Consider the following 22,741-nt stretch of genomic DNA (forward strand, 5'->3'; position numbering starts at 1 on the left):
CAGAGAGCTTTTAAAGAAACTTAGTGCCCTGACGTGGGTGCAGGATAACAGGCATTGTGGTGAATACTGGTTGTGTCTCCAAGGAAGAACTTGAGTTAAGCAAATCACTTCAACTGAACACCCCAGAACTGCCCACAATATGGGTTTTGAGAGTCATGTTCGTCATCCTTATCTGCAACTTGCTATACAATGTTCAAACCTGAAACTTTGAGCCTTATTTTACTAAGACAGTATGGAGCAGTTTGGACAAGAGCTTTACCTGCAGACTGCTGTTTATATAGCAGTAAGTTATATTTTTTTGGCTTCAGAAAAACTTCATATCTCACAAAACAACAAAAAAGTACTTTGAACTTCTACAGTCCTTCCATTTGAAATATCCTGAAGTACTTCACTAACACAAATGACGTAGTATTTTGTAGCACAGTTTGTATAAGTAATATGGAACAGAGCACTTGTGTTTTCAGTGCTAATGAAATAACTGAATTATGCAAGTTATTATTGACAGAAGTCAGACTCGAGCATACCTATCTTCGCAGATCAGTGTCTCCTGGATCCAAATTACTTTATCCAGCAATAAAAGAATACAGTGCAGACAGCATGCCAGCCCTTGCATTTTGCTAATGGACCGTATTTAAAAGGAAACAGTCTTTTAAATGGACAGAAAAAGTGTGTCAGAAAAAGCAGGGCGATGAGGGGAGTTTCATTCCTTTTTATATTCTTCCCCAAAGTTCAGGCTTGAAAAGTGCAGAAAAAGAAGGGCTTATTTCTATTCCCCTGAAGGTGTTTGCCCAGAAAAGAGGAACAGTGAAACACTTCAGAGCTGGAAGGAAAGACAGGCATGCATGAAGATTGTGACAGCTGCCAACAATCTGTGGCTTACTTCAGAGAAGAACCTGAATATCCATGATTCTGAGTGCAAAATTACAGCACTGGACTAACAGGGGATACTAACAGCACTATATAGCAAAGACAAGAGGAAACAATTATGAACAATTAATTAATCAATTATTCTGCCCCCACCTCAAAACGGACTCTTTGTCAGTGGCAGCAATATAAATACTCCAGTCTCATTTTTGCTTTACTTACTAAATCCTTGGCATTCAGAGACACATCATCCCACCAGGGGGACACAAAGTCGTATTCACAGTTCAGGATTCTCTTAAACATATACTGATCTCCCCTTTCATCATAAAATGGTTCAAAGCCACAAAGTCTGCAAGGATAAAAAAAGAAATTAATTTATCAAAGTTTAATTAGTCTTGGGTTGTTAGAAACAGTTCATGGGAGTATTTTTCCCCACTTTGTATCCCGTAGACCACTTTGGGAAACTCATGAACTCCTAATTCTACAGAGCAGAAAGAAATGTGGTCGTAAGTATTCTTAAGCACTGGGAAAGGCTTTTCTAATTGTTACTTTTGTATTTTCACAAGTGTTTAATTGGAACTAATAATACAGGATCATAGAACATTTATCAGAATCCCTGTAACTCTTGCCAGAGGAATAGGAATTAGCTGAGGAAACCCATCTTACACATGAAGTTAGAAGTTTTTACATATCCAGTTAGGACTGATTTTTGGTCATGTTCATCCCTGTACATTTTTTCATCCTATCAGCCACAGTGTGTAAAAACCTTTGGTAGGTTTTCATGATCAGCCCTCATCTTTACTTAGGTAACCTACATGAAACCTAGAAATCTTGTGATCTTGCTAATGATTGCATTTATGAATATATTGAATAATACAGATACCAGCAGAAATCCACACTGCTGGCCCCAGGGAAAGCAGACTCATAGATGTGGTTTCCATTCATATAATGTCCATTTTTATTGCTTCACTGCACTTTAATCATGCCTGCACACATAATCAGATTTTTTTAAGTGAATTTCCTATTCAGCCAGTATGTGATCTGAGCTTAACAGAAAGTTTATCTGCTGCTCTGCCTCCAGAAAATGCAACAAGCAGTAAGAGGATGAGAGGAAAACAACAGCAGATCATAAAGATCAAGACAGCAACAAATCTAGAAAAACCTTACATTTTAACTTGGTTTTGTATTTTTAAACACAATCAATGTGCTTGAAAAAGGAGGCTAAGGTTCAAGGAAGAAATGTGGGTTTGGGAGTGGTGTATAGCCGTGGGTGGAACAGCTGCATCACATTCCACTGCTGAAGAGGAGAAACACCTCATTGTAAGCACATTCTGGGCACATTATTTTTCCAAGTCTGGCAGAGATATATTAAAACACAAGGATCCAGCCTCCAAACCTCGTGCTTCAGTAGGTGGTGGCCAGCCAGAGACCCTCTGCTGCTCCCCTCCTGTTTGCTGCCACTCCCACCACCATTTCTGGGCTTGCAGCAGGTCCCTGCTGTCCCCATGGAACACCCCTGAGCAGGGCCCCTCACTGACTCAGCCCAAACTGCCTTTTGAAGCCGGGTAACCCATGACAGTAAGAACCTGCTTAAGCCTTGCTGTGAATGTGTTGGAAGCCTCCTAAGTGAGCTCTCTGTTTCCACTGCAACTCACTACCATCACCTATTGTTTTCTTATTAACAGTTTCTATATATATGCCTCTACCTAAAAATATATTTCAGCAGACAGATTTGGGGGTTTTTTGCTACATGCCATAGTAGGTGAGTAAATCTAGAGGTGTGATTTCAAATTAGATTAATTAAATCAGTGCAAGACCTAGGGTAGCTGGTCTTGATTTCATTTTATTTTGAAATAACATCTTATTATGGTGATTCACTTTAAATTGATTTCCTAAAAATAAAGGAAAAGTCAATGCAAGCAGCTTAAAAACCAACTAAAAATGACCATATTGTGTTTCGTGTCCTTTTAAGTAAGTTAGTAAAATAACACCTCTAACTAAATCCATGCAATCTCAACTACAGGCAAAGCCTCTGTATTTGTTGACCACTTTCTGCATCTCAAACATGCAGAAGGATTTCTAAGCTGCTTTGGGAATACAAAAGGACTGCTCCTATTGACTTTTAAAACCACAGATGTGGCTTCCCTAGAATTATGACAGTTCACCAATAGGTCTTAATATAATTTGCCTCAGGAAAAACTGTTCTGTCAAAATATGTGTCAAAGTTTCTTTTAATCAAATGGTAAATCCACTTTGATTAATGACAAGATACAGTTTTATGCAGATCCTCTGTAACATGGTTGTTGACTCTTACATCCACTCCATTTTGGGGGGACATAGAGAAATGGTTTTTTTTTACTCTATGGTAGTGGGTTTCATCTACCGAACTATGAGACTGAGTCATGCAACATTGTCCTCTGGGCTCCAGGATTAATGAATTAGTAATTTTACATGTACCTTTCTGGTCTCAGTTTCTAATCCATCAGACATATTCAGCCACAGTTTTACACACAATAGAAGAGTTCTAAATGTAGAATACTGTTAAAGCTAAATGGAAGAGACAGCCAGGTAGATTTTTGGCCTGGCTTGTTCCTGTAGATCAAGTTGGATTTCGAGGTGGGAGTGGGACAGGATTAGAAGGAGGAAGAATAGAAGAATATCTATACTGGATGCAGCCACATACACAGCAGGAACTCACACACTTATGTTTACACACATGCAGAGGTTTAATGTGGCTTGGGAGCATCTCCTGAACAGCTGGGAGGTTTTGAGAAGCTGCATTTAAAAAATGCCACTCCAGATAGGAATTCAGGTAGGAATTGGTTGGAGTTTGGTTGGAGCTTGCCTACATTTGAAAACAAATTCTGCTCAAGAAAAGCTCTTAGTTTGAAGTACTACAACTTCATTAAGCCTTGAATAACTAGGAAAGGCCATAACTTAATCTAGGTGGCTTTATAAAGGGACAACAAAAGTCACCTCTCCAGTCTAAGGGACCACTTTGCTGGCAAATTTCATATCTCTCTGTCATGAGTGGAAACCCTAGAAGTGACAAGAAATGAACACCTGGCAGGCAATATCTGAGATGTGATCTTCAACACAAGGTCTGGATCTTAAACCAGACCTTGACACAAAGATACACATATTTAAAAAGGAGCAGGTAACAAAATGGCAAGTAGGAATATTGTAGCCTATTATTTACAGGTACCCAAAAGGAGACATGTGAACTATTTAAGTCTTATGTGCAGAACAAAAGATGTTTCCTGACATTACCATCAGAGTTTTTATATATCCTTACATGGGCTTTTAGTACAAACATTAGAGAATATAATTCTCTCTTTGCAAAAGACGAAAACAAAATAATTGTATTATTGCACACTGTACTTGCTGGACATAGTTAATCCTAGTAGGGGAGGGATAATGGTCCGCATGTATGAAATCCTCCATATCTTTAAGGTACCTGTGTAAAATCTCATTTTATTCCCATAAAAGGCATCCTAGAAATATTGTGTATAACTACACAAGCTGTCTTAGCATTGTCATTGCCAAGGGTCTAAATTAAGTCTCATAATTACTCTCCTGTAAAGAGGAGAGTCAATACGTCATATGCAATTTTCCCTTCTCAATAGTCTTCCTTAGAAAGATTCAATCAATTCAATAAAGTAATTACAATTCTTACCAATTAAATCATGACTAGCCACAATAAGACTTAGACACAAATACCTACTTTTAGACACAGCTGTTTGGAACTTTTGGTCTATACTCATTCACATTAATAGCATGATTCTGCACAGATCTTGCTGCTGTTCAGGAAGAAGTGTTGTATTTATCAAATATTTAAACTGCTTTGCCATGCTCCTCGAGGATTTGACTTACTTCAGTAAGTTTAGGAATAGAATAATTAAAGTTCAGGATCTTGTCTTTTCCAATGGCACAGCTCATGGTGTCATGGGTGCTAAAAAGTGAACCTCTCTGTAGCACTGTCTGCACTTACAGGATGTAGGTGATAATCCCCAGAGACCACATGTCCACCTCAGGGCCATAGGCACATCCCCGTAATATCTCTGGTGCTGCAGAGGACAAAACACTTGTCAGTAACATGAAAATTGAGTGACGAAATAACAGTCACAAAGTCAATTAAAGTCCATGCACAGTTGTATCTTTTATAAAAAGTTAGGACTGCCCCTTAATCTCTTAATTAGGCAAATGATTCCCTTCACTGAATATAAAACAAGAGAAGTCATGCCCAGGCAGACCCAGAATAAAATGAGAAGTGTACTTCGGCTTCAATTTGTTTTTTACATTTGCAAAAGGAACCACAGAAAGCTACAGCTGCACTGGAGCTACAATGTGACCAAGAAGGTGGCGCTTTAACTTCAGTATTTTACTTAGTGTTTTTATAAATACATCAGCGACAAAAAGAGGGCCAATGGAAATCTTCACCCTTTATTGGATGCAGAGACAAACACTGGAACTGAGGATGAGGAAGAGGCTGAGGTACTTAATGCCTTCTTTGCCTCAGACCTCAACAGTAAGGCCTGTTATCCTCAGGGAACCAGCCCCTGAGCTGGCAGACAGGGACAGAGAGCAGAACAGACCCTGTGCAATCCAAGAGGAGGGAGGGAGTGACCTGCTGAGCCACTTAGACACTCACAAGTCCACGGGACCAGATGGGATTCATCCAAGGGTGCTGAGAGAGCTGGTGGAGGAGATCGTCACGCTGCTCCTTAGTGTTTTTATAAATACATCAGCGACAAAAAGAGGGCCAATGGAAATCTTCACCCTTTATTGGATGCAGAGACAAACACTGGAACTGAGGATGAGGAAGAGGCTGAGGTACTTAATGCCTTCTTTGCCTCAGACCTCAACAGTAAGGCCTGTTATCCTCAGGGAACCAGCCCCTGAGCTGGCAGACAGGGACAGAGAGCAGAACAGACCCTGTGCAATCCAAGAGGAGGGAGGGAGTGACCTGCTGAGCCACTTAGACACTCACAAGTCCACGGGACCAGATGGGATTCATCCAAGGGTGCTGAGAGAGCTGGTGGAGGAGCTTGCCAAGCTGCTCTGCATCATTGATCTTCAGTCCCATCTAACTGGGGAGGTCCCAGATGATTTGGAGGCTGGCTAATGTGATGTCCATCCACAAGAAGGGCTGGAAGATGGATCTAGGGAACTACAGGCCTGTGAGCCTGAACTCAGTGCCAGGGAATGTCACGGAGAAGATCATGAGTGCAATCACACAGCACATACAGGACAGGAGATCAGGTGCAGCCAGCAGGGGTTCAGGAATGGCAGGTCCTGCCTGAGCAACCTGATCTCCTTTTATGACCAGGTGGTCCACCTGGTGGATGAGGGAAGGGCTGTGGATGTTGTCTATGGGGACTTAAGTAAAGCCTTTAGCAGTGTCTCCCACAGCATTCTCCTGGAGAAACTGGCCACTCATGGTTTGGACAGTGGTGGTGTCACTGGGTAAAAAACTGTCTGGACATCTGGACCCAGGGAGTGGTGGTGAATGGAGTTACATCCAGCTGGTGGCTGGGCACCAGAGGGGATCCCCAGGGCTCAGTGTTGGGGCCAGTCCTGTTTTACGTCTTTATCATGATCTGGATGACGGGATCGAGGGCACCCTCAGTCAGTTTGCAGATGACACCAAGTCAGGCGGGGACTAGGAAAGCTGTACAGAGGGATGTGGACAGGCTGGATCCATGAGACAAGGACAATGCATGAGGTTCAACAAAATTAAATGCCAATCCTGCCTTGGGCCACAACAACCCCCTGCAGTTCTACAGGCTGGGGGCAGAGTGGCTGGAAAATGGCTCAGCAAGAAAGGACCTGGGTGTGCTGGTTGACAGTGACTGTACATGAATCAGCTGTGCCCAGGTGGCCAAGAGGCCAAGGGCCTCCTGGCCTGTGTCAGCAATAGTGGGGCAGCAGGAGCAGGGCAGTGACCGTCCCCCTGTGCTGGGCACGGGTGAGGTCACACCTCAAGTGCTGCGTCCAGTTTGGGGCCCCTCACAACGTGGAGGCCCTTGAGGGGCTGGAGCATGTCCAGAGAAGGGCAATGAAACTGGTGAAGGTATAGAGAATAAGTCCTAAGAGGAGCAGCTGAGGGAGCTGGGAGTGTATCGGTTGGAGAAAAGGAAGCTCAGGGAGACTTTATCAGTCTCTACAACTACCTGGATGGAGGTTGTAGTGGGGTGAGGGTTGGCTTCCTCTCCCACGTTAACAATGGTAGGTCAAGAGAAAATGGCTAAAGCTTCACTGGGGGAGGTTCAGGTTGGACATTAGGAAGAATTTTCTCACAGAAGGGGTGGTAAAGCATTGGAACAGGCTGCCCAGGGAGATGGTGGAGTCATCATCCCTGGAGGTGCTCAAGAAATGCCTGCACATGGCACTTAGTGCCATGGTTTAGTGGCTGGACTTAACAATCTTGGAGGTCTTTTCCAACCTTCATGATTCTATGATTCTATTCACTTGGCACTTTATTTAGGCTTTATTTTTGATATTCCGTTTTAGTTGGAAGGAAAGACAGACTGTTTAAGGCAGCTGCTTTTGCTGTAGGGAGGAGCAGACAGAAAGGCCTCACAGAAGGGGTGGTAAAGCATTGGAACAGGCTGCCCAGGGAGATGGTGGAGTCATCATCCCTGGAGGTGCTCAAGAAATGCCTGCACATGGCACTTAGTGCCATGGTTTAGTGGCTGGACTTAACAATCTTGGAGGTCTTTTCCAACCTTCATGATTCTATGATTCTATTCACTTGGCACTTTATTTAGGCTTTATTTTTGATATTCCGTTTTAGTTGGAAGGAAAGACAGACTGTTTAAGGCAGCTGCTTTTGCTGTAGGGAGGAGCAGACAGAAAGGCCAGGCAGTTTTGGGGAACTCCAGCTCTGCAACAGTCAAGAGGTGTCAATGTCTGCCCAAGCAGCTTGACAGGCACAGCTTGAGGACCCTGGTCCCACTGGATCTGTGGTGCACATGGGATGACTGCCACGTTTCTGGAGCACAGTGGGCTGGCTGTACTTACATGCATCAATGCAATCTCTTCCCCTTCCCACATAACACTTGCAGAGCTATGAACAGAATGGTTTTTAGTATTTTTTAAGATTTCCAGAAGTTTGCTTTTGGTGAATGGATTTGTCTGACACACTGCTGTTAGTTTAGATGTTGCCTGTAACAGACTGATCATGAATCATTGCTTTGCACTGGCTTAATTTTTGTGCTACTCTCAGAAATCACTTGTTCTTCTTGTTAAGTTCACTGAAGACACAAGATTGCAGCAAACTAAGTTCTCTGTGATCATCTTTGTGCCTTCAGTCCTCTGCATCCATCTGCACATCCCAAGGACTGTAGATTGTCAAGTCTTGATGCCAAAGTATTCAGACTCCAGTATGTGTTTTTGTTGCTGTGTCCTTTCTGGAGAAGCTGCTGATAGATGGGTGGGCAGGATGTGGGAGCTGGCAGCCCAGAACCATCAATTATTCATAGTTTAATTTGGCATTTAAACAGTATTTCTCCTGGGTTTCCTCCAATTCTGGGAAGTAATGCTTGAATACTTTCCGGGCACCAGGAATTCTGCATGGTCAGTTAACTTGAGTTGTAAATCAAGGATTGCTATAGGCACATGACTATAGGCACAAAGCTCCTTTCTTCTCTTCTCTGCAGAGATATTCAGCCTCAATCCTTCCCACCAAATCAACATAACTCTGAGGGCTCTTCTATGGGAATAAGCCTTATCCTGTTTTTATTGTATACAAAGTTGGGCTTAAAAAGGGCTAAGCTCTAACTATGGATGTGTGTCATTGCCAGTATCACTGTCCCAAGAGAAGACAATCAGAATACTAATAGCTAATATGTGAAATACAGTTTTGTGAAATGAACTGGACTGGAATTAGGTGCTGCTCTAAAGCAGATTTGGCACCTGTGTGTGCTTTGCAGGCAATGTCATAGAAGGTAATAGACAATGACAATGTCACCTGAATTGCATTACCAGCTGTTCTACGAGGTAACAGAGTGATCTCATGGTCTTCTCCAGTGTCCTCTTTCCTTTGACTCTGAAGTTATAAAAGCAAAAGTAAGTAACAAAACAACATACCACAGTACCCTGGAGTTCCACAAACTGTCTTCATGGTCACATGATCTTCCACAATCTTGGAAAGTCCAAAGTCAGCTGTTAAGATGGTTTGGGAATATTAATGTTCTTACTCCCTGTAATTATGTGGTTTTTATGTTGTTTATGCAATTAAACAAACATTTATACATTAAATGAATGGTACTGACATTTCGAGAAGTAAGCATTGATTTAAAGAATCTACCCAGACTGCAGTCCAGAAGCAAAATTTGCTGTACAAATGAGTATTCCTGGCTCTTGTTTGACAGAAATGTAGCTTGTATTTTACTCTGAAAACTGCGCAAAGCCAGTACAGTGGGAGGCCTAAAGGCATACAAGCAGAAATCCAGAAATGTATTTTAGGTATATATGCAGTTTCCACTCTGTGAGTAATCCAATAAAATTATCAGAAAAATTTCAGGTTGCTTTTTTGGACAAGGGTCAGAGTATGTAGTCTCTGCAAGACAAAATCCCAGCAGTGTTTTGATAGAAAGGTGCATAAAGATGGTGCCAGAAGAAGTATTGATTATCCTTTCTGGAGTGTTTCCACCCTGAATTACTATTCAGAAAGCAAGGGCTTCATGACAATACACACAGTACTTGCATGACTCCTTTTTAAAAGTCATAAAAATGGAAGTGTTCACAACTCTTTTTTTCACCAAGAATAAACTGAGCTTATTCAAATTCCAGTTTAGGTAATGACAATCACCCTTGCCTTAAAAATGTAAAATAAAAGTATTTGATTTTGTTTTGTTAGACTGAACATAAAAGAGAATGTTTTGACTCAAGATCAGGATAAAAATAGGTCACTTGTTCCTAAACGATTATCCTTTACGTATAATTATTTATCTAATTAAAAATACATTTTACTTTTATAGACACAGCCACTCATTGTAAACTGGATTTCAATTTAAATAAGGCAATGACCTTACCAGGAAGATGAAGAATTGTGGCATTTAGGAAATGCTTCAAAAGGCCTACACACTGTGGACGTCAAACCAAAACCACTGGTGCTGCATTAAATTATCAAGTTTAGATCTTATTATCAAAGATAAGAACTAGGATAAGACATAAATTAAGATATCATCATCCTGAGAGCCAAGACATTCCTAGAAATTTATACTAAATTGCTTGAGGCCAGTTCATGGAAATTTGGCTCCAGAAACCCATGATGAACACCAGCCTGATGAACGTGGAAACACTCACTCCTAAGGGAGCGGTGTTTCCAAACTGGTGATATATGGCTCAAAAGAGTTGCACAGACACTCCTTGTTGCTCAGGCAAAAACTAGGCGTGTCCAGAACTTTTGGAGGTCATACCATTCGGAAGTATCTGCCATCTCCAACAGAACTGGCACAATACATTCCTGATCAGGAGAGCCTTGTCCTTCCTCGCCCCCTCTGTGATGCTGACCGTACTTCAGAGAGCTTCCCTGTGCTCTTCGCAAAGATCTCTCTGTGTGCCTCAAATCTGCCTTCAAAACAGAAGTCAGCCTTGCTCAGTTTGCTTTCTACCACTTATCTGTACATTTTTATTTTCACGCCAATATATCTTTCCGCTTAAGGTACTAGTTCAACAGAAAAAAAGGGGCATACAAGTGGTGCACAGAGCTTTATGCTGTTCTCATGATCCTTCTCGTTCTCAGTGGTTTATTCTCTGCCACGTTTTGCATGATTTTGGCTATAAATTCTCTAAGCAAGCATCTAGTTTTGCATTGGTTTTGAAACTACTATGTACAGCTGTGCCGCTGAAGTAACATGCTGTTCATTAAGCACTGGCTTCAAACAGGGTGATCGTGAGATGCATATACTCCAAACATCAGTTAGCACATATTACTGATGCAGGGAAACACATATTTAATGCTGCTCACCAATTTTTAATGGTGCATCCGGTGCTGGTGTTGCATAGAGTAGATTTTCTGGCTTCAAGTCCCGATGCACAATCCCATTTGCATGCAGGTACTAAAAAAAGAGAAAGACAAAGCATGTAAGTGAGAACGGTCAAGCATGAGTTGACATCTTTCTAATTCTCTATAGTAGCAGATTAACATTTGCTCTGTGTGACACAGAGTTGCTTCATTAATTTTCAGCAGCTCTTTTTTCTGCAAACTTGCTCAGCATAGGATCCTTGAATTCATACTGTAATCTGAATATGAAAATAAAATTTGGGAAGGTGGAGATCATATTCATTTGGGAACAAAAATCATCTCAGAAAGCATCCTTGAATTTTAAATACAGCAGTAGTTCCTAAGAAGCAATCTAATAAATGTTGAGATGTGGAAGTCCAGCTCAGAGGAAGATAGTTTCTGTACATTATAACATTCTGAGAGATAGAAAAATGGTCACATAACTATTAAACAATTTAATAGACATATTTGAGTCGAAAGGATGTAGTAGGTGTCCTGGGTCAGCTACAAAATGCTCAGAGTCCACTGGTGCAGACTTCTTACAAGTTTTAAAACCACTCAATTACAAAGTCCCAAAAATCCATCTGTCTTGCCAAAGCACATGCAGTACAGGTGAATTCACTCACCATTGAATTCCTGCCTTGCACTAATGGAAAGAAAAATTTCTAGAACACGTGGCTGCCACTTACACTGCTATGGACAGAAATATTAAAAAAATATGTAATATACAATATACTGATAGACAAAAAAGGATACACTAGTGAAATAATTTCTGTATTTCTTGTTGATAAAATGTTCACACAAAGCTCTGAAGTCTTAGAAGAGAAATGCTTAAGGGTAGAATCACATTACCTTACTCGAAAGTCTCATATTCTACATTTTAGTAGCATCTCCTCAGCTGTGCTTCCACTACCAAAAAAACCCAGTCTGTGTGCATATTTATGCAGGAAATGACAAATGGTTGAATATTCACCTAGACAACACAGCTATAATGTGCACTTGAGTTAGCATCTGAGGTGAATTCTTGACTGTGTATCTCATTGGAATTTTAGTTTGTATGAATTGGCAGTAATTAAATAACATTAAGGAAGAATAATTGCTCTGCCCTTGGGCATTGTTTTAGTGACACTCTGTGCTTTTCACCTGTGTGTTTCTCACAGTGCAATAACTGTTTTTTATTGACTTCCTCTGCAATCCTAAAGTCACAGGATTTGTCATGATGTGGCTTTTGGAGATCAGCCAAAGACTCTCACTTTTCTTCACAGTGGAAATATGTGTTTGTTCCAGCTGTTTTCTACAGTGAGATAACTAATCAATTATCCAATGTAAAAACAGCCAACAACATCTGGAAACTGATGGATTGTACCCTGCTACATCCTTTAATGCAGCCACATCTGCATGGCTGCAAACAATCATGTCCACCCTGCATAAAAATATATCTTCATCTGCCAGTGAAGGCATAACTGTAGCAAAGGTGCTCCCGTGGCATAGCAGGGATGTGTTTGATACTGAGGTGATAGTGACACACAGGAAGTGACCAAAAGCCATCAGACTGCGGTGGACAGTAAGAGATGTCTGAACTGATCTGTGTTCATGTGCTGCAAATCAGTTTAGCTGCCTCTGCAGGAGTGAGAAGGATCAGACATTTCACGATCACTTGGGGGAAAACAGACACTTCCAATTCATCTGCACAAAAAATCCTTGATCAAATTTGTGCAGAGAAATGTTCCAGCTAAGTTTGTTGCAGTGTTTTAGCAGGTCCTTTTCAACACATGCCCATAATCTTAAAAACATTTTATGCTGTGAGGCTGAAAACATAGAAATTTTCTTCTCTTTCCAGAAACACATTTTTGTGGGAGGGAATTTTGGGACAAACTTTGGGAGAAGCTGTTCAACTTTTCCTCCCTTTTAAGTCATAAAATGAGACTGGCTTGTGGGGCTCCTTCTCAGACACAGCAAGAACCATAACTGAGAACATCTGCTAACTACGTTTGTGCCTCATGACTGACTGACTTTTTAATCAATTTGTATTGAACTTGGAGTGTGAACTGGTTTTTTTTGTTACGAATTCACAAAACCCCAAGTAGGAAAACTTCCTTCCTCTGTCCAGCCCACCATTTGCATAAAAATCACACGATGGGGGTGCCCAAAAAATGAAAATTGCCTCAATAACTTAACCCATGCCTTCAAAGATTGTCACTGCAATAATCTGAGGTCTCTCTCTCATGTGCCCTCATCACAACACCTGCACCTACTCCCTCTTCACCACACCGCCCCTTATCTTCCCAGCATCTAATCCAGAATTCCTCCTCTGACATCTCTCTGCAGCCCACACAGGTCCTGCCATGTCACACCCTAAAATCAGCCCTTGCTCCTCTCCTCATCCATTGTTTCTCCTTCTTGACTTCATATTTGGGCTGGGACAAGACATGCACATGGCTGAGGCTGCCTCATGCTGCCAGGTCCTGGGTTTAACAGACCTACTGTTGGCAGCTTGTATCTTTCATAACACATCAAATTTGTTGAGTTTGGCCAATAGGGTCAATAGTTTTGTTATGAACTAACAGACAAAAGGGCAACATGGTTAAAACCCCCAAAACCAATCCAACAAAAAACCCCCAGTGTTTCTATTGATGTGGATACCCTATTCTTCAGGGAAGTACCAGTCAGGCTTGTGGATCCCCTGAGGGGATAGCCCTCTGAGGGGATAGACAGCTGGCTGGATTTCTGCAAAAGGTGTCTGCCTCCAAACAGCCTTGTTACTAAAGGTCTCCAGCAGATGCAGTGGCCCCCTGTGCTCCAGCCTGAGCTGCCAGTCACTCACTGGGAGAGTTTCCCGCTCCACAACCCCCTTGCAACACTCTGTCCATTTTCAGCACTGCTGCCTTACTTTGTAGATTCCCTGGGACTAACACGTTGGTAAATTTTCATCTGTCCCAATAGCTCTGCTCCTCATGTTGTGTTAGAGCTCCTGCTATTGACAGGACTACTACTTGGTCTTGTATAAATATGAGCAGTATTCTGAGCTAAAATATTTTGGCTGAGAAACAGGTTTAGGTAAATCAGCATAATCCGCTTCGTATAACACTTAATTTATATGTGCTATGTTTTGATTGCTCTCCCTTTATTTCTCATATACAGATTTTAATAAAAGTTATGTTCCTTTGCAGGCAGAGTCTCTGCAGCACAACTTCAAAGATTTTCCCAGTTTGTAGTAAAGATCTGGGCATTGTGCACTTCCATTATAAGACACTTCCATTATAAGACAGGTATCCTGTGCTCTAATATTTATATGCTATGTCTCTCAATGACCAAGTTATGTGATGAAAAGACAGGATCTGGGCCCAGATATCATTCCAGAGTTCACGTTATGACCCTAGGCATTGCTGAATTACATCGCTTTCCCCACATAAAATGTATGGATAAGACTTGGAAAATACTTCATTTCTATGGCTGGATGTAGAGTTTGTAAATGCACAGCACTGCAGAACAGTTTAATATAGCATGCACATTAAAATGTGATCATGATGTGGTACTCTCACTGTAGCTAAAATATCCTGGTTTAACTTTCTTCAGATTTTCAATAGAGAATGCCAGCCAATAAAAGAAAACAAAGACATCCCAGATAATCCGGGACAAAAGTTTTATGACAAAATTGAGTAGCACAGTACTCTTTGATAAACTTTGAGGTCAGACTCATCATGACACCAGGTCATGCTGAGTCTGACATACAGGCCCTTCTCTGTAGGACTTGCTTAAAATGAAGGCAGTCTTCATTTTGGCCTTTACTCCTGGGGTACACAACAGCAACTCCTGACTGGACAATTTCCATGACTTTAACTATGACTGCAATAGAAAGACTTTTTGTCTTTTTTTTTTTCCCCCTAAGCTTTTTTCTAAAGAACTCTAACTCTGCTGCATGAGTTCCTTTTGTTCTTTATTTTGTTGTTTAATAATTCAGGTACCTATCTAACTTGAAAGATTTTATAACAAAAGGACAAATGCAAACTGCTTAAAACTCTAGCCTTATCCCTTAATTTTATTTATGGTACCCAGTACACAGAACTGTAAAAAAGTAGGGCTGTAATGAACCTGAATCATCTATTCTTCTCTATGCTCCTTGGCAGCATCAATTACACCTACAACAGTTTGTTCAATTTTTTCCTGCAGACCTCTGCTACTAGAGACTCTACAATTTCCCCAAGCAATTTATTACAGGGCTGTGCTTTCCTGACTGTTACAAAGTGCTTTCCTGCGACTCACCTGGATTTTGACAAGAGCAGATGAAGCCCATTGCTCTGTTTCTTATATGCAGTAGAGGCAGAAAGCAGATTATGTCCTTTTTTTGCAAGAACCTTTTGAATACTTGTTACCATGTACACAAGCATTCTTCTCTCTAAGACTGAAGGACTTTTGTTTGCTCAGCCTTTTCTAGACTTGTGGTCATTCTTGTTCTCTCCTCCGGTCAATGTCAATTTGCACCAATGTATTTAAAATGCAAAAATGCATTCCAGTTGTTGTGACATGACAAACTTTATAGAATGTATTAATAAATGTATTTGCCATTTTTTTCCAACGTATACCACTCCTGTCTGCCTTTTGATCCAGTGCAACCTTCAAGTCCTTTCTCTTTTTTTCCCACTGTCCTTGAATGTACAAAAAGGACATTGAATTTTAGCAAAGTTATTTTATTCCTGATCCTACCCTGCAACATACCTGAACCTTTCTCCAATTTTATGGTGTACAGAATTTTTTATAAGTGGACCTTCTATTCCATCATATGAGGTTACCAACCAAAACCCTAAAAAAGCGGAGAAGGGAAGGCTTCTCCCAAACCTCCACTTTTGATCTTCAGACACACTGATAGACATCCTCTCAGTAGAAACAACCAGGCTCTAGACAGCTTAAAATGACATAACCTTGATAGTATTTCCCTAATTTATTGTAAGACTGTCAGATGAGTAAAGTACCAGAAGCTTTACTTATGTCAAGTAGGTGCAATATCTTCTGCTTCTCCCCCACTAACAATGTCCCTTACCCTGCTTGAGAAAAAGTCAGCCTGATTTGGCATGGGTTGGTCTGAACAAAATCCTACCTTGCTGATGACCTCCATGCCTTGTTATCCCCCAGATGCCCCACATTCTGTTCTTCACAATTTACTTCAGATTTTTTGGGGGAGTGAAGTTAATTCGTTCCTTCTTCCTCTTGAAGTGAGTACTACATATATCTGCTTCTCTGCCCAGCCTCCATCCTAAGTGAGTGAAGTGAGTGTTATCTATTAAATCTATTTTGGGCTTAAAAAGCTTGTTCTTTAAAGATTGTACTATGCAGGTCACTGGGTGCAAACAATTTTAAGAATATCTAAATTATTTGAATACACTCTGAAACTAATTTTCACTTAATCTTTTCCTATTCTAGGCTCATCTTTTACAGCTCAGTCACTGCTATTAAATGTGCTAGGCATCTAGGTATAACTGAACTTTTAATGGAAACTAGAAGAGAAGAAAAAGGCAGAAACAGTGCTCCCTTCTTCTAGATATCTTTCAGTAGGTCTCCTTCACCTGTAGCTCTTCTTACGAGGATGATTAAGTTTGCTACCCTTCTTATCTCATGCTAGATGCATTCTCATTTTCTGTCTTGGCCTTCCTGGCTTCAGCCTTTGAATTCCTCGAGTTATTCCAGTGCAGGCATGAAGACCCTGACCTGTTCTCTGCTTTCCTTTAACTCCAGGACGGTCTGTTCCTGAGCAGTGACCTTTATTCAAGGACTGATGATGACTGGTTTCTGTGTGCATTGGTTTAGCAGTGGGGAGAAGCCTGATGTCTGATGTGGTGGGTGCAGTGGTTTCATCACAGCAATATCTGTCCAGGATGCTGAAAATGTGACAGCCACTGTCATGAATACCAGATTCATGCATGTTTTCAAACGGAAAATTTCCACCAGTTTCACTGCTTGATAAAATATATGTAGGACTTGCATGTTGAATTCATTATGAAACCAGGACTGTAGGATTTTGAACCAAAGCCAGCGCTGGACATCTTCTGCTATAAATGCAGTCATTACATGCATAAGGAACTGAAAACAGGGAGGTTTTTTGCTCCCTTTTCAGGAATGTCTAGACTTGTAATTAAGCTCGTTCTGTAGCCCTCACAAAAGCTGCACAAAAGAGTGTCATTGCATAATGAAAGCTACTGCACAGTAATTTGGTTTGATTACAGCCATATACTGTTTGAATAAGGCATGGTTAATTGATACAGATTTTGCATCAGTTAAGAGGAAGCTTAAATCAACTTTTAATAAACCAGAAAGATATTGGAAAAAAAAAATTTGTTTTCTAGTCCTAGGAAGGTGAGTGATTTCACTTTATACAAGTAGAATGGAAAAGCCAGTCTCCACGTAATGATATCTAAAGTCATCATTCAGCACAGATCTTACAGAGTACAGAGAAACATTCAAAATGCATCACTGAAAATGTACCTGGAATCCTACATTCCACATTGGTGCAGACTTTGGAAAACAAGGCACATGCGGCTTGGGGAAATGGAGAGATATCTAAAATGTTATAGTTGGTGAGCACCTATGTACTGTTACAATCTCATGCATGTATCAGCCAATTTGCAATTCAGAGGTTCAACAACTGCCAGGAAGTTACAGATTGATAAGAGGATATGGTATGTCACCTGGAGCTACCTAGGCTTATCCTAGGGCAAACCAGGCAGTTCTTCTGCATCTCAGTTTCCACGTTTTTGAAACTGTCGAGGCATGTAAGCTGCACAGATGTCAGAGTGACAAGTGCAAAGGGCAATGGGGACACACAATAATTTGTTTTTGAAACGGTGCTGTCCCCACTGAAATCCATGTAAAATTCCTCTACTTCAACTCTGTCAGACTTTATTTAAAATATGTATAGTAATACAGCTACCATGAGCAGCCTGTTCCTGTGCTTCATTTATCCCCCAGGCAGAACATAACTTTAAATGCAGAGCAGGACTTGAAATCCTATATGCGTTGGCTTTGGAAATTGGATAGTTTTATTTGTGCTGATTATGGAAAAGTGCATTTATCTGACTCTGTTGCTTACATGGTAAAAACATTATTTAGTGTTAAATTTTTTCTGTACAAAATAGAACACAAGAATGGAAATAATTTTGAAAATACAGGGATTGTTTTAAGAGGTCTTGCAGAAGTGTATGTTAGAATTCTTACTTAAAGAGCTTCAAAAAAAGACACCAAATAAAAAAACATCGTCAATGGTAAGGTCAGAACCCAGCTCCAGAGGCATCAACAAGGTTTCAGTAATAAAAGTGTGAGATCAAGTTACAGTTATATACAGATCCTTATCTCCCCTTTGCCACCATTTCTTTCCTGTAGTTATGTTGGTTTTGGGACTGAATGAACAGAGGACCATTTTATCACCACAGAGGACAAAACCAACATCAATTTATTTTCTGGATGTATTTCAGCAAGTTTTGGAATTCAGTGTCTGGATGACAACAAAACAGAGGCTTAGAAAGGCCACAAATAGTGAAAAATCCTACAAACACCTCGCAGAAATCTGATTCTTTGCACTTGTCTTGCTTTTAGTGGTTGCTCTGAGAAATAGGAGTATGCCACTATGTTTGCTACTTCATAAACCAACTTCCAAACATTTTCATAAAATGTCAATTAGCCTAGTTAGATTAATTTAACTGAACATTGTTTTAGTGGAACAAAGAATACTTGCCTTTGTACCTTGCATAAGTATGCATTAACACAACTAATTTGATTTATAATTTCAGATAATAAATCTGTGTATTATGAAAAAGAATGAAGAAATGCATCAGCATAAATGAATAAATCCAAATCTGGTTATTTTCTTTGCTGATCTACAATATTCAAAGTTATGAGATAGGTCAGAAAGGAGGTTTTAGATTAAGCAATTGGGTTATATAAATTTTCAGCTGCATTTCCCACAATTAAATTTATTTTACATTTGGAAGCATTTTTATCTTTTGAATGTTCCAGCTTCTAGAAGAGTGAAGCAGCCTTAGGGATGACGACACTACACCAGGTGTGGTGACAGCAAATCATGTACAGTAATTTCTGTACAATCTGACATATGTAGGAGACGGTAACGCACACACCTTCCCACACAATTCCCAAACGAGCGGGCTTTGTACAGAGAGATAACTGTCTGCAGTGGCATGAAATTCTCCTCTTAAACTGTAAGTAGGCCACAGCAACAGAATAGATAGAAGAGCTTTGATATAGTGTTTTTTTCTTAAATCCATCCAGAACAGCCGCCCACTTGCAGACTATCTGAATTCAGAGAAGAATTAACATACATTTACCATGTTGCTCATACAACCACTCTGCTTAATTTTCTTTTTTTATTTTTTCTTCTTTTTTGTTTGTTTGGTTTTGGGGTTTTTTTGGTTTGGTTTTTTTGTTTGTTTGTTTGTTCTGCATGTCTGGGGTACAGAAGACAAAGAGGATGCATCTTCTCCTGCAATTGCCTAGACCCCTCATGCAGGGCAATCTTCCCACTGCAGTCTCCACACAGACTGGGCACCTTCCCAGTGCCTGCTCCCTCTCCAGTTGGATATGGAAAAGGTGAAGGATGTATTTTGTTTTGGGAAAACTCAGTAATTTATGGTGAAATTCAAAAGAACCATTGTAATAGATGCAGGATAATACCACAGAATTGCAGTGGGCAGAACTTACTTAACAGGTGTGACTTGATCTGTCAGACCTGCTGAGGTACAGTACACTTCTTTGTGAGGTACAAAAAAACCCAAGAGAGCTAAACTCCTCCAAAAACACCCCCTCTCTTAAAGCAAAAGCCAAAACCTAGCAGTGCAGTTCTGCCCTTGGTACGAGCATGCATTTCCTCTACAGTTTTGTTCAACACACAGAACCTCTCTGCTCAATCTCCTTCACTTACGAAAGCTCTCACAACCAACGCTCCACAGTGTGCTGAGGTTTTATGGTTTGTATAGAGGTCAGAAGACAAAAAAAGCATCACATGCACATTACATTCTACCACTTTGTTATTCTCACTCTCTGTTTCCAGCATTTTTTACTTTCTTGACCACAGTCACATAAACAAGCAAAAAACCAAACAAATTGCTAATACACAAGAGTTTTTAATTAACTTCAAGACATGAAAAAATATTTAAATAGCGTTAGAGATGGAATTCTTTTAAGACCAACCTACAAAAAAACAACCTCAAAAGTTTCATAAATACACTAATGTGCCTTTGTAAGGTAATGCTACTACAACAAATTTGAAAGGAAGCAGGGAGCAATTTTATAAAATCAGGTTTCTTCCTTTTAGCCATTGGCATAAATCTACAGGAAGGCTTTTATCAATCTGCTATCCCTATACAGAATACAAAATTCAGCAAGATCTCTGCAATTCTAGCAAATTTAAAAATTAAGTAGATTCTCTATTCTGAACAGGTTATTGAAAAGTAAGTACTGTTTTTGCAAGCCAGTAATGTCTTTGGCTTTGCCATTGGGAAATTGAAGAGATACATACGAAAACCAATCTAGAATAGATCTAAATCTGCTCTCAATGATAGCTGGTGCTAGCTCAGGTCCCAATGACTTTCATCATCAGAGAGACATTTAGCTGATGGAAAACTATTTCTGGCAGCATTGGGTTTCACTGACCACAGGGTTTCACTAGCCACAGCTCGAGGCTACCTGTAACAGGGCCAGAATGCAATGCCCTAACTAGCTACAGGTGCACATCTGGTCATTCTGCCCCAACATATTTTAGGTTTTTTTCAAGAAATTGATTTTTTTGTATTCTAATCAAAGCACTAAATTTCATTTTGATTAATTTATCTCCTTTTATTAAGAAGGATATTTCATAAAGTAATGCAGCCCTTAAATGGGTAAGTTACAGTCTTTACTATATGCTCTTGAACAAGCAGACTTTGTTCTGCCTGTACTGTACACTCCTAAGTTAAGCCATGTCAGAAAGTTCTCCTGGGTGCCAATACTCAATTGTCTACACTGTTCAAGTGTTTAGAACAGCCCTGGGTAAATTAGCACTGATCAAAACAACACCCTGCTTTTCAAGCCGAAGGATATTCACATCAGGCAATTTGGCCATTTTTTTTGAAGGCTGGCACAATTTAATGGCATGGATATGGTCTGTAACAAGCCAGCTGGCACTGCTGACAGAAAATTACTGTTTTGGTAGGGTCAGACTTTTAATTGTTTCAAAGGTGAGATTTCAGGGTAATAAACCAAGGAGGATGAAACTTCTCTTGTCCATCCATGAAACTCTTGTTCCAAACGATGCATTTTTTAAAAGTCTATCATTTTAAATACATAATTTAATCTATTGGATACTTATAATCCTGCATTTGAATCCTTCTTTATGTGTAAATGACACAAAAATGTTTTCTTGTGTTAATTATACTGCTTTCCTTGAATGGTGAAGTTTGGCCTGCATGTAATAGCATCACTTGCTAAGCCTAATATTGACCACACATTTAAGTTGCATCAACCATATTATATTAAAAAAAAAAAAATTTTTTTTACTTTTGCGACAGACTTTTACAAAATGTAGTTTTAAACAGCATAGCCCTCAAAGAGTACATGCACAGAAGAGTCTCCACTTACTCATTTGCTAGACATGAGCCCTCAGCCCATGCAATACAAAAGCCAACCTCAGTCTTCCAGGTGCCATTACATTAAACCACAGTGGTGGTGTGGCAAACTTAAGACTGATCTCAGCCTCACAGAACTGTGACACACACACTCTCCTATTCTGAAATCAGGAAGGAAAACAAAATATCATTTCTGTCAGCAACATCATATCTCAGGCATCTCCTTGCTTGAGGTACACCTTGCAGGCTAGACCTGCCAACGATCCCCAACTTTCATGTTTTTACAACAGGAAATTTAAATACTTAAATTGAGAAAAGATATCTATTATGGTCTATCATGGGCACTTGGTGAAAAAACCCAAACTTCACAGACAGCTACTTAGGATCCCAAAACAGAGAGAATTTGTAAGACCCATCTCCATTCTAGGTTTCTGAGCCTGAATTTTTCTTCAGGTGATGGCATTAGGAACAGACTTTTTTGTTGTACTTTAAAAGGTACCAGCAATATTTGTAAGGAAATCAGGTATTTTAGAAAATCAAAATAATAAAAATTACCTATGCCTGTAAAAACATAACTGGAAGGAGGTATAAAATTCTCATCTGTCAGTAAGTGGAAGAGGTCAGGTAGCCTGCAGATATCTCTGATACCTAGGTGACTGCTTCTATTGAAAACCTTTCTTAGATTGTACACTACTATAAATATGAGTTTTCTGTAAAGGAATATTACATGGTTTGTGCAGACACTCGAATGTGGAAGAAAATTTTACGTTCTTCTGGGAATCATGACGACTTTATCAAGGCACTCCATGTTCATTGTTTGGACACCTGGAATTCTGAAATACTGCGTGCCACCCTGAGAAATGCCAAATTGTAAACCCGAATTTGCTATCAGTTCCTCCATTTTAGAAACACCAGAAACAGATCAAAATGGGATGTTTAATTATGGTCTAACAAAGAAACCTCCCTGTGGTTTTGCTACTCTAGTCCAGAACTTCAGGCAATGCTGCCAATTTTTAAAATACACCATATGATTATTGTTTTAATATCCAGAAGGCTACAAGTATTTTCCTTTATGAGATCTGCTAATACTGGAAGACAGATAGTGATTTAATTTAAAATTTTGTCACTGAAGAATCTTGAGAATCATGTTTTCAAATATTTTTCCTGGTTTCTATGTGAATCTCTCTTAATTCCAAATGTTGCTATTGTAATGGAGATGTCCATAAGAAACTACAAAATGTAAATTTCTGTTTCTTAGTTG

The 22,741-nt window shown here is 40.0% G+C and overlaps 1 protein-coding gene across 1 annotated transcript in view; it reads right to left on the minus strand.

The window, feature by feature from the left end:
- The window catches only part of CAMK4 (calcium/calmodulin dependent protein kinase IV), a 90,894-nt gene that overhangs the window by 12,775 nt on the left and 55,378 nt on the right, over window positions 1-22,741 (minus strand). The window contains exons 5-8 of the mRNA XM_008629211.2: window positions 10,841-10,931; window positions 8,956-9,030; window positions 4,856-4,931; window positions 1,087-1,213 (exon numbers count right to left, since the gene is read on the minus strand). Of these exons, the coding sequence (XP_008627433.2) occupies window positions 1,087-1,213; window positions 4,856-4,931; window positions 8,956-9,030; window positions 10,841-10,931 (369 nt within the window). The remainder of the gene's footprint in view (window positions 1-1,086; window positions 1,214-4,855; window positions 4,932-8,955; window positions 9,031-10,840; window positions 10,932-22,741) is intronic.

Source organism: Corvus brachyrhynchos, unplaced genomic scaffold, assembly GCF_000691975.1.
Source record: "Corvus brachyrhynchos isolate BGI_N302 unplaced genomic scaffold, ASM69197v1 scaffold433, whole genome shotgun sequence".
Taxonomy (NCBI): domain Eukaryota; kingdom Metazoa; phylum Chordata; class Aves; order Passeriformes; family Corvidae; genus Corvus; species Corvus brachyrhynchos.